General features: G+C 41.6%; 1 protein-coding gene across 2 annotated transcripts in view; it reads right to left on the reverse strand.

The window, feature by feature from the left end:
• LOC122920487 (muscle, skeletal receptor tyrosine protein kinase-like) overlaps nt 1-13516 on the reverse strand; it is a 229185-nt gene that overhangs the window by 147325 nt on the left and 68344 nt on the right. For both annotated transcript variants that reach the window (XM_044270028.1, XM_044270019.1), the window contains exon 3: nt 3020-3171. In XM_044270028.1, the coding sequence (XP_044125963.1) occupies nt 3020-3171 (152 nt within the window). The remainder of the gene's footprint in view (nt 1-3019; nt 3172-13516) is intronic.

Consider the following 13516-nt stretch of genomic DNA (forward strand, 5'->3'; position numbering starts at 1 on the left):
GGGCCTCCCTTCTGGTCATAAATCTTTGTTACACGGTGTTATCTAGGTGTGTGGGGGGTTTTGTGTTATTGCAGCTTATGGTACAGGGTTCCTGTGTGATGTCTGGTGTGTGCTGTGTTCTTTGGTGTCTTGAACTAACAGCACCTGCACATGGGTTCCTGGTTGTGTTGTCTGTGGCAGGTGAGTGTTGTGTGGATTACTTTTGCCTGTCACTGCCATAGCTGTTTCTGTTTCCCTTTGTAGCTTGGCCTCATTAGACTCCTGTTTCTCCGTCTCCAGGAGGAACGGGCTGTCTACCCTGTTCTCTAGTTCAGGGCCGACTTGAGGGCTTGTAGGGACTATTAGGTTCCAGCGTATGAGCCCTCCTACCATCAAGGTCGGCTCATACTGACAGGAGACAGGGTCAGCGTTAGGGACGCAATAGGAGGTGACCTGCTCCCTAATTCTGTGGTCCTGGCCAAGTGGTAACCCCTACCATCTCCTGGCACCGCACGGCTGGGGGTTTCCCCCACCTCCAGCCGTGACATCTTGATTGAATAAAACACATCAATTTTAATAATATATAACTTTCACTATTGTATTATTGATATATTGATATTTTGTGTACTTAAATTTGTAGGTGTTTTTTTCTCTTATGTACAGTATGATGCTCACATGTGTTTGATTGGAAACCTGTCTAATAGGTTTCGTTAGACTGAGAGTGTGATGTGCTGTCTACACACGTCACCTCTATAAGCCAATCCAAGGTCTCAGCGATGGCCATGATCTCATGCCATGCCCGCACGCTTCAACAGTGAGGACACTGATTGGCCAGAAGTGGTGACGTGAGTGTAGATGGTAAGTCACTCTTCTGGTCCAGCAGGGACCAGGAACAGAGATGAAGGGAGCTTGGTACTGGAATGAGAGCGCTGGTGACATTTTAGCATTTTTTATCCCCTGCAACCTGCTGCAAAAATGAAAGGGGTTTCTTGAACTATTGACTTCTATAGGTCAGTGTGCTATCTGTTTTAAAAACAGCACACCGAATAAGAAAATAATATTAATCACACTAATCATTTAGAAATAGACATTCCATAGTATAACATGCTGCTGTCATACAGGCATCGTGTATTCGTTTCGAAGTAATATAAATAGCAGACCAGAATTTGCATTAGAAAATTGTCACTTCCTCAAATTACAAAGGACAAAGGACCTTCACCAAGTGAAAATCCCATTTGAATTTCAACCTTTTACCCCATCTGCTATCAACCTAAACTCAGATTTCACTAGCAGATGCTGGAAAAGACAGGAATCTTTGTGTATGTAATAGGATTTTGAGGTAGATAACAGTTCTTTTCAGCTACTGGAGACTTTATAAAGCTCAACAGCAAAAATATATACCCAGATATGTCTGAATGCAGCTCCCCTGCCACTCTCTGGGCTTGGGGTAGGTGCAGGGGCGTAGCTAGCTATAGGGGAAGCAGGAGAAGCGGCTGCTTTGGGTCCCGGCCCATCGAGATGGAGGACTAAAAGATTCTATTGGTAGGGCACCCTCAACAGTATTATACAATGACATTATATACAGTAACACTGTAGAAAACAGATGGACCGGCTGCCGGGCCTCGTCTGACTAGCCACAGGAGTAGGAGTTGCAAAGTTGTTGGGGGTCCCTTCAAAAATATACTGTGGTGACCAGTCATTTTTAGTTACGCCACTGAGTAGGTCACTGTACTCCATTGTGTTCCTGTAAACTGGATTCGTCAATGGACACTTTACTGTCTTTCAAAGATAATGTCTATTTAGAAAATGACCTATTGTCTAAATCATGTTTATATGTTAAACATACTTTTAAAACATTTTTGTTGATGCTATTTTAAATTTTTCATGTCACTATCTATATAAAACTATAAAATCCTGCAGTTTTTACACTGTACACTAACCCTAATAATAGGCTCTACTTCTTGGTCTGTATAGATTACTTTACTGCAGTTATCTGCTTATCACTACAGACAAGATTGCAATGGCAGATATTACATCTATGTATGTACTCCTTCTGATCTCTCTATAGGTCACAAAGTAAAAAACATTCCCATAAAAGTTAATAAGGGTCCCTTCTGTCCGTTGTGTCTACAGAGATGGGGCTGCTGTAAAGCATATCAATAAAAGCTGTTAACAACAGCTTAGGCAAGATGGCTGCCTCCCTAATCATGTTCAGGAAACAGAATTAAAAATATCAGAGAATAATCAGAGATATCAGAAAATAAAATCTACAATCAGAAATAAAAGCATATTAGAAAAAAAGATATGTATCTGGTTTTATTTGGCAGAAAAAAAAATCCCTTTAACCCTCACTTATTGCTGCTGCCATAAAGCACACACACCATGCTGCTCTGTGTATGCAGCCTATGGAGGAAGGATGTATGTGTCAAAAATATGGCCACCCAAGGTAAGGTTTTAAAATGAATGAAAAAAAAAAAAAACATATAGGGGGAATTTATCAATTGTAGTCCTTTCAATGTCTTTTTTAAGCAATTTTTTTCTAGTGTTGCACCAAATTTATGAATTGGCGCACATAGCAACGCCTTTGTAATTGATAATATGCCAGGTGGTTACCTGACGTTCTGTGTGACTGGCTGGGACATTTTGTGCATCATTTAAAAATGTTGCTCATCATAAATGCGCCATAAAAAGGATCTACTTGCCTAAACAGCTCTACTTTTCAAAGTGGCATAGCTCAAAAAAAGCGGCGACTTTTTCACGCAAGAATATTGGCGTGACATTCTTCGTAAATCTTCACCACAATATCTCTTCTACAGTCTTAAATCTTCTGAATGAAACTAAAACTGAACCGTTGATGTATTTCCTTTAATTCTGCCAAAACCAGAAAATCCATTCTTGCTTGGTGCACACATTTAGAGGTCTGGATCAATTGTAGATGCCTTGAAAGCATTTGAGGACTGACAGGCTTGCTAATTGGGTTTTAAGAAGTGAACAACTGTTGGCACAGACTGAACTCATTTTTATTATCACTGACACTTACTCATTTTCACTTGTAAAGCTCCACAGCTTTTTGCTGGATCTCCAACACCATTTTTAGCCAAGCAACAGTAAACACCATCATCGCCTTCCTCCACGCTGAGAATGGTCAAGAGCTGCCCGTTTTCTCGAATGTTGTAACGTGTGTCAAACAACCTGTAGATACAGTGTAAATTCTAATGGTTAATACCAGGATGATTTTTATTCATCTTGCTTTTTATATTTTATTAATAATGTATAAATACATAAATCTGAGTCAGAGCATGGTGAATAGCATAATTGCTATTAGGCAAGGAGAGTACGTGGGCGGTACATCTGTACTAAAAGTTACATTGACCCGAGAAGCATCTCGTTATTTTTCATAATTTATAGCAAGTGTCATGGAATATGGAATCCTGCTGGTTTCTAATATACTTTTTGCCAAGAAATGTTGGTCTTTGCACTGTCCAGATAATTGAAAACGTTGTTTTTTCTCAGTGACATTAGATAGACAGAGCTATTACATCTTACCTATTTTATTATTTGTTTTTAAAGGGGTCTTCCACAGTGGATCACTCGATAGGTGAAAGTGTCTACCCGGTTGTGGTCTGGGACTCCTACAATTACGAGAATGGGGTCTTGTGTTGCTCATTAGAATGGAGAGGTGGTCGAGTACGTGCACTGCTACTCCCTTTAAAGTCTATAGGATTGTCGGGGGTAGCCAAGTGGTGGATTCAGCTACTGACGGGACTTCTTATGTTTAATCCTTAATATATCATAAAAATGAATATGTCCTTGTATGGGACAGTATCATATGTGTTATTTTAGCATCCGCTGCTTGCACCATATTTCATTTTAGTTTGTTTTGTTGAGTTAGCTGTGTAATTGCAAATTTCAGTAATGCACAAGTGATGCTTGATCCATGTGTGTACCGTATCATGTTCAGGAGCAGGAAAACAGGATGTCTTTACATTTATACACATCCCTCAGCTCCTAGTGATATGGACACTTCTACTTAACTGTTATGACAAGTAGAAGGTGAGCAAACGGAAAATGTTCAGCTCAGCTGTCCTGTGCAAGCACAATTTAGATAAACTCATTGGAAACACATGTACGTGCTGACAAGTGCCAAAAATGTGTTTGATGAACTTATTTGAACACTTTTTTTTTCCATTCTAAGAGAAGCTTAAGATGGGGCAAAATGCAGCATTAAACAACATTAAAATGTATCCAGTTAGTTTCATTATTATTATGTAATTATCTTTATTTATATTTTAGGAGTGCTATTTGGGGTGCTTTGCTTATGAAACTGTCCCTAGAAAGGATGCAAGACTGACAGCCTGAAATGTGTTATTGCACCACAATAAACCATCCGTGGCTGATGATTAATGCTGGAATTACACAGCCCAAATTCTTGGGACGACTATCGGTAAGAAACATTACTACGAATGCTCTTTCATCGGGTAAAGTGATCTTTCATGCAGCACCTTAAATCATCGTTTTTGGACAGTGCTGTGTGAACAGTGATCTGCCGCCCAAAAACAATGAATTTGTATGAGGATGAGCAACAGCCATCACTCGTCCCATACAGTGGAGTGGATCACTGCATGTAAATGCAGCTCTATCCCTCCACTGACGAGCAGGCAGTTATTGGGAAGGAACAGTTCTTGGGCTGTATAAATCCGCCAAAAGCCGGCAGCCCTGGCAGTAGGGGATTTTGTGGTATCTTGCTCTATTTATTTATGTATTTATTTTACGCACTTATATTAAGGATTAATTCCAGCTTCTGACGTATAAATAGTTTGTTCTTTATTTGGCTTCCAAAATTTAAGATCCAACATACATCACATGGAGAGACACAAGGTAATTGTGACGCGTTTCGGGCTATAGTATTGAGCCCTTCATCAAGACAATACATAGTGCACTATAAACAAGTACTTATATACAACACAGGTAGGTTCCTCCTCCTTTTTTGATTGGCTAAAGGTCACATCCCAGGCCCAGGTGTTCCTGGATTAGGTAAAGGAGTCCAGCCAAGAGCACATGGGCGGGGAGGCAACAAATTAGTATCATGCATTTGAAAACACACACTGATGAACTACATGTATTGCAGTGTTAAATCATATTTTCTGTTTAGGCCCTTCGGTATACAAGTTTCCAAAACAAACATCCAATATGTTTCTCTACTCAGGAGCTTCTGTTTGCGATCACCTCCTCTAATTGGTGCGGAGACAACCTCCACGCCCTGCACAGAAAACGCAGCGATATCGCCCTTGTGAACAGTGGTAAAATGCATTGTTGCCGCTGAGACATTCCGAGACATGACGTGAGGGACATCACTCAAATGCTTCCTTATACGTACTTTTAGATCATTTGTGGTACAGCCCACGTATTGTACCCTGCATATTTTATGCTATGCTATATTTCTCCATTCCTCATTAAAGGTTAGAACTGGAAGATGTTTCCGTATGATTTTACATATCCTGAAATAATCTCTACTGTAATTGGTAGAAAAAATGATGGGTTCATCTTTATTCAAGTCTTTTTTGTTCCTGTTTTTAGTTTTGTTTTTACTCTTATGTTTGTTCCCTCTCCTATTATTTTTGTTCTCATCCTTTATTCTATTATTATTATTATTTCCTTTAGAGAAAATAATAGTCTTTCTGTCTTTTAATCTGGCAACATGTATACCTCTATTTATACTGGTTTGGGTATATCCTCTCATTTTTAGTCTAGCTGCAATATTTTGGACTTCTCTTTCAAATAGTTCCTTGGTGGAGCAGTTTCTTTTCGCCCTAATCATTTCCCCTTTGGGGATATTGTTAATAATGTGTGGTGGATGGCAGGAGGAGGCAGAGAGAATGGTATTACCAGCTGTGGGCTTTCTGTGGGTATATGTAACCACCTTATTAATGCCCTTGTCCACTTCCAGACATAGATCCAGAAAAACAATTTTGTCCGGATCGCTGGAAAAAGTTAGTTGTATAGATGTAGTACAACTGTTTAAGTACTCTATACATTTTACTATTCTCTCTTTGTCCCCCTGCCATACCCACAGCATATAGTCGATAAATCAACCATACCATTTAAAATCTTCTCTATACAGGTTATTGTCGGAGAAGAGATACCTGCTTTCCCACCACGCCATATATATATTTGCGATTGAAGGTGAGTATTTCGCTCCCATAGGGATTCCTGATTGCTGAAGATAATATTTTTTGTTAAACATAAAAAAATGATGTCTCATCAGGAAGTCTATACATAGACATAAATAATCCTGCAGCTCTGAGGTGTAATTGCTATAACGTTCTAGGAACCATTTTAGAGCAGTAATAGCTTTACCAAAGTAAAATTACTGTGCCAATCAAAAGAAAAGAAATTTTCTAATACCGTGCCTGTGTCCCTCAAATGTCCTGGTATTAACGGCACAAGTGGCTGTAGCAGGGAATCTGCCCAGAGGGACTGGTTCAGAGGGACCTCTGCGCTTTAAAAACCAACACAGATAAAAAAAATGTTTAAAAACTAATCTTACCAAAGATGAATATAAAGCGTTTGAGGGGTTACAAAATATGCAGGATGTTGTAATACGCAGAGCTGACAGGGGAGGAGCGGTAGTGATCGTAGATAGCGAGTTATATAAAAACCAGATTTTAGATATGCTAAATGATCACAGTACCTATCTTGCATTGGACTGCAACCCTCTCCTCACTTGTCAGAAAATGCTTTGTGAAATTTTGGAAAAAGGCCAGTCCCTGGGTATTTTATCGAAAAAGGAAACTGAATTCATATATGTAGAGCATGCCATTACACCTGTATTCCATGCGCTTCCTAAAATCCATAAACCAGGTTTCCCTCCCCCATTACGTCCGATTGTGGCAGGCATCGGCTCCTACTCCGGAAATTTATCGGAGTGGGCAGATTCCCTGCTACAGCCACTTGTGCCGTTAATACCAGGACATTTGAGGGACACAGGCACGGTATTAGAAAATGTATTTTCTTTTGACTGGCATAGGAATTTTACTTGGGTAACAGCAGATATCACTGCATTATATACGAACATACCACATCAGTCAGCTATTACTGCTCTAAAATGGTTCCTAGAGTGTTATAGCAATTACACCTCAGAGCTGCAGGATTTTTTATGTCTATGTATAGACTTCCTGATGAGACATAATTTTTTTTTATGTTTAACAAAAAATATTATCTTCAGCAATCAGGAATCCCTATGGGAGCGAAATACCTTCAATCGCAAATATATATGGCGTGGTGGGAAAGCAGGTATCTCTTCTCCGACAATAACCCGTATAGAGAGGATTTTAAATGGTATGGTCGATTCATCGACGATATGTTGTGGGTATGGCAGGGGGACAAAGAGAGAATAATAAAATGTATAGAGTACTTAAACAGTTGTACTACATCTATACAACTAACTTTTTCCAGCGATCGGACAAAATTGTTTTTCTGGATCTATGTCTGGAAGTGGACAAGGGCATTAATAAGGTGGTTACATATACCCACAGAAAGCCCACAGCTGGTAATACTATTCTCTCTGCCTCCTCCTGCCATCCACCACACGTTATTAACAATATCCCCAAGGGGAAAATGATTAGGGCGAAAAGAAACTGCTCCACCAAGGAACTATTTGAAAGAGAAGTCCAAAATATTGCAGCTAGACTAAAAATGAGAGGATATACCCAAACCAGTATAAATAGAGGCATACATGTTGCCAGATTAAAAGACAGAAAGACTCTTATTTTCTCTAAAGGAAATAATAATAATAGAATAAAGGATGAGAACAAAAATAATAGGAGAGGGAACAAACATAAAAGTAAAAACAAAACTAAAAACAGGAACAAAAAAGACTTGAATAAAGATGAACCCATCATTTTTTCTACCAATTACAGTAGAGATTATTTCAGGATATGTAAAATCATACGGAAACATCTTCCAGTTCTAACCTTTAATGAGGAATGGAGAAACATAGCATCCACAGGGATAAGGTGTGTAGCAAAAAGAGCCCCTACAGTGGGTCAAAAAATAAGTCCAAGTCTGTTTGAGGAAAAAATTCCCAAATATGCATTGGCCTAAAACTAATGGAAACTACAAATGTGGTAGCAAAAAATGCATTTGCTGTCGACATATGTTTATCTCAAAAGAGGTCATATCTATGGCTAATAATAAAAAACATATGTTGAAGCAATACATTAATTGCAACACAGACCACGTAGTATATGTTATAACATGTAAAATATGCAGGGTGCAATACGTGGGCTGTACCACAAATGATCTAAAAGTACGTATAAGGAAGCATTTGAGTGATGTCCCTCACGTCATGTCTCGGAATGTCTCAGCGGCAACAATGCATTTTGCCACTGTTCACAAGGGCGATATCGCTGCGTTTTCTGTGCAGGGCGTGGAGGTTGTCTCCGCACCAATTAGAGGAGGTGATCGCAAACAGAAGCTCCTGAGTAGAGAAACATATTGGATGTTTGTTTTGGAAACTTGTATACCGAAGGGCCTAAACAGAAAATATGATTTAACACTGCAATACATGTAGTTCATCAGTGTGTGTTTTTAAATGCATGATACTAATTTGTTGCCTCCCCGCCCATGTGCTCTTGGCTAAACTCCTTTACCTAATCGAGGAACACCTGGGCCTGGGATGTGACCTTTAGCCAATCAAAAAAGGAGGAGGAACCTACCTGTGTTGTATATAAGTACTTGTTTTTAGTGCACTATGTATTGTCTTGATGAAGGGCTCAATACTATAGCCCGAAACACGTCACAATTACCTTGTGTCTCTCCATGTGATGTATGTTGGATCTTAAATTTTGGAAGCCAAATAAAGAACAAACTATTTTATACGTCAGAAGCTGGAATTGATCCTTTGTTTTCTGGATATTCAAATGTGGCTGGGTTCAAGCCTTATCTTCCGTGCTTCACAAGGGTGATCAGAGGTGAGAGCTGCAACTTTCTTCTTTTTCTGTATAAGCGCTACTATATTTGCATCACACTGTCCCCAATGGACCTTACAATCCAAGCCCACTTTATGCTGACATTCCATATGTTGCTGCAGGGCCATTGTGACAACAATAGCACCCTGACCATGCTTCACCTTCTGCCCACATATACTGCATATCGCCACACTAACGTCCTCCGGACACTGCAGAGTATAGCATTTTATCCCCATCACTCCGCGCTGACTGCCTGCTGCTGCTTTTATGAATACGTGTACTGCTAGTTGTTTACTGACAGGTAGGCTACTGAGTAGCAGAAGGTCTACCCTGGGCTCTTTTAGCTCTAGATCTCCCACTGCTTTCATCCTGCTGGCTCATTGGCACGCTGCCACCTTGCTGCTGTCTCATGGGCCTGCTGCCACCCTCACCCCCTGAAGATGAAGATGCCCCCTCTTCACCTACGGTATGTGCAATGAGGTACATCATCATCTACTACTGTCTGGTCATCACATATGTCACCCTCACCAGTCTCATGGCCACGTCCCTGACCACTCGCAAATTGAGCTCCCACCCGACTGTCATCATTGCTAGTCCCACGACTAAGGGAGGACGCAGATGACCTCTTCTCCAAGTCTGTGCTAGCCTGTAGCTGTTGACTGTCCTAACTAAGCTTGTCACCGCTGAAAGGCGGAGCAAAACAGTCAGCATGAATTACTTCCCGAGCAGAAGGATCAGCAAAAAGCAAAACGGCAGTTGCAGGACAGGTGATGGCAGAGAGGTTGTTTCTAGGCCATGCCAACTAAGTGTGGTGTCAGGGGAACCCACTGATTCCGGGCTATGTGTATCTGTTGTCACTTGAGATGCTGTTGAACAGCGAGACAACCATTCCTATACAGCTGGATTGTTGGTCAAAACATGACCAGAGGATGACAGTGGCAGCTCTATCCTGTTGCCGTGGCTGCTGCTACCCCCAGCCTTCTGCTGCTACTTGTGTCAGCTACAGCAACATTTTTGCCACTGCCCATTTCATATTACATTCCCAGGTATCTTACTTTCACTTTGTAACAAATGTAGCCACCAAATCACAAGTAAATTTTGCTTTGTGGCGATTAAATTTTTTTGTGAAATTCAAATTTAATTAGTTTCACTTCGATTTGCCCAACACTAATGATGTTGTTAGTTTGAGTCAATAACAAAAATGCACCCTTATTAATTAGTTAATTAAACTAGTATGAAACTAGCCATAAAGTACACAGACGTGGCAATTCTAATCTTGATTCTTAATGTGCCCAGAAAATCACACCTCTTTCAGCCCTCTGGCCCGCCCTTCTGTCCTATTATTACCTCCTCCTCTGCCTCCAGCCAGCGGACATCACGGGCGGCAAGAGAAGAAGTGAGTCTGGGAACTGGCCTGCACCGCGCAATGGCAGAGGAACAGCTTTTCATATTGCGCATGATCCGGTCGGCTGTCTTTAGTTGGCTGGCGCATGCGCAATAATGGGCAGTGCAGTTTGCAGGTGCGTAATAATAGGACAGAAGGGCGGGCCAGAGGACTGAAAGAGGTGTGTTTTTCTGGACACATCGCCCAGTAACGCTGCCCCTGGGCACCTTCAGAAGCTAATTTTACATACTTTTAAAAAGTGTTTTTTTCAATATCTGGATGAGGGACACATAAAACAAAGATACGATTGTAATGCGGGTGAAAGAGTCTACAACCTGATCTGAGCGGTCTAAAACGCTCAGATTAGGTGAAAGACTCCCTTTAAGAAAAAAATGGCAAGAGACTTTCACTGACTTTTTCAATGGCTATTATGGTGAGATGTGATATTACACTCAAGTTTAGAACTGCTACATGTGTACTTCTTAAACTTGACTAATAAACGTGACAATACAGTTTTTTTGTTGTACAAAAACAAAATCATGAGTTAATTTCCTCCGAAACAATTGTGTTTCCCTGGAACTAGTCATTACCCTTTCCACATCTCCATTTTCAGTATTAAGTGGAGCCAGCAGTCAGAATTAGATCACCAGAAATGTCTACTTTAAAGACTGCAAGTCATTGCAAAACATTTTGAAATCACTAAAGAAAACATTAAAAGCTTCACATTTCAATTTTAGGATCATCCAAAATATAATATATGACTGATCAGTGGTAATTTGTTACAACAATGTAATGCAGAGTGCAAGAGTTGAAAGATTCATTGCCAAATTTTCATCCATTACATAAATAATCCAGCGGCTGTTTAGAGTAATCCATGAGCGTAACATCTATTGTTGGGATGCTTATAAATAGAAGAGTTGGCAGATTCACGAGCTTTGTAAAGGTGGACAGGATTAAGAGTCAGTTACCCTATTTGACACTTTTTATTATTATGAATTTGTGTGCTGAATGACTGGGAAACTTATTGTATTCTATTTTTAACCTAGTAAAATTGTAGATGTTTCTTAATATTTTTATTATCTTATAAGAAACATTGTAAAAATATATATAATTATCTATTCAAGGTACTTGTTATCAGCCTGAGGAGGGCTCTTGGGCACAGCTTTTAAAGTAAAGGTTCCATTTTACACTGTAAAGTGTTATTTTAGAATAACTTGTACGGTACATGGATGAGTTTTATTCTATCGATACACGGTGCAAATGCTCTTCCCCCTCTGGATCTCTCCCCCCTCTGGAGGGGTGAGAGCATTTGCACCGTGTATCGATAGAATAAAACTCATCCATGTACCGTACAAGTTATTCTAAAATAACACTTTACAGTGTAAAATTGAACCTTCACTTTAAAAGCTGTGCCTAAGAGCTCTCCTCAGGCTGATAACAAGTACCTTGAATGGATAATTATATATATATATATTGTGACGGTATGCGAGGTGAGGTGGTGGATGATAGGTATGTTTCACCTCGCATGCGCTCTGTTGTCAGGGACTGAACCGGAATCCGGCCCGGGTTTTTCCAGCCTCTATGGCAGGGCTTGGTTCCGGTCCAGAGATTATGGTCCACTGGAGTTCACCTCCAGGTGGACTTTAAATAAACAGGAAGAGAGCACAACAGCTCTCTGATGTGCTGAGTCTCAGGACTGTAACCTGTGTTGCTGAAGAGAGAGCTATGTTTGGATGCGGGAAAAACAAAAGGTTTGCTTTACCATTTGTGTTGTGGATGTTGGGGAGCAGCCCCACACCGTATAGTCAGGACACGACTGTATAGCTTAGCGCCGGACGGCAAGGATTTACTTTATGTTTTGTTTGTTTTCTGCTGTGCAAACCTTTGTGCCTAAATAAACCTGGCAACAAGCCAGATTTTCAAGGAAACTGCCTGCTTACGGACTGTCTGTTCAGAAAAAGGTGATCCCCACGAGCTAATCTCCCACACGTGGTGGACTCAGCGGGCATTTTCTGAAAATGGAGGAAATGTTAAAGGCCCTGCTACAGGCCAATGCCGCTCAGCGGGAATCCAACCGCCAAGTCGCAGAGGCCGCTGCAGCACAACAGGCCGCCCAACAGGAGATGAACCGACAGTTTGCAGAGGCTCTTGTGGAACTGAAAAAGGGGTTCGCACCTCCTGCGCAAGGGGAACCAAAATTGGTACGTGCTTCCAACCACCTACAGAAGATGACACCTACTGATGATGTTGAGGCCTACCTTGCGACTTTTGAGAGAGTTGCTGTCCGCGAGGAGTGGCCAAAAGAACAGTGGGCGGGGCTAGTGGCCCCGTTCTTGACCGGGGAACCTCAAAAGGCGTACTTTGATCTCGAACCGGATAAGGCCCAGGACTATGAGACACTGAAGACGGAGATACTTGCACGCTTGGGTGTCACCATGGCAGTCCGAGCCCAGCGTGTGCATCAGTGGAGTTACTCCAGCAGCAAGCCACCTCGCTCTCAAATGTTTGACCTGATCCATCTCACCAGGAAGTGGTTGCAGCCAGAGACCTTGACCGGCCCTCAGATCGTGGAGCGGGTAGTAATGGACCGGTACCTGCGTGCGCTCCCTGCGACACTGAAGAAGTGGGTCGGACAGGGGGACCCCAACACTGCAACCCAGTTGGTGGACCTAGTGGAGAGGTACCTTGCTTCTGAGGACTTGCTGAATCCGTCTATGCCCCACCGTGGAGCGTCTTGGGACGCAAGATCACCCCCAGGATCTGGTAAGACTGTTCCAGGGTTCAAAAGCAGGGGTAATGTTAAGACTGATTTTGCAGCTAATGAGACTGTGGGTCCTAGACCTGGAGACTGGCCAAAGAAGCCAGGAAGGTCTTTGGGACCCTTCAAAGGACTGGGGGTAGAGCACATACAGTGTTATCGGTGCCATGCATTTGGGCATATTGCTGCAAACTGTCCTTTAAATGATGAACCTATGCAGTGTGACTATGCTTACAGGAAAAGACACATTTCTCTTTTTGCACAGGTCGCGTGTACTGCAGCATGTTCGAGTCACACCGAGAGACAAATGTGTGCTATTTCTGTGGATGGAAAACCACTCACAGCCCTGCTAGACTCGGGTAGTGTGGTGACACTAATCAGGAAGGATTGTGTAAACCCCAGCAAACTACACCCCAGTACTATCGG

The sequence above is a fragment of the Bufo gargarizans genome, chromosome 1 (genome assembly GCF_014858855.1).
Source record: "Bufo gargarizans isolate SCDJY-AF-19 chromosome 1, ASM1485885v1, whole genome shotgun sequence".
NCBI lineage: Eukaryota > Metazoa > Chordata > Amphibia > Anura > Bufonidae > Bufo > Bufo gargarizans.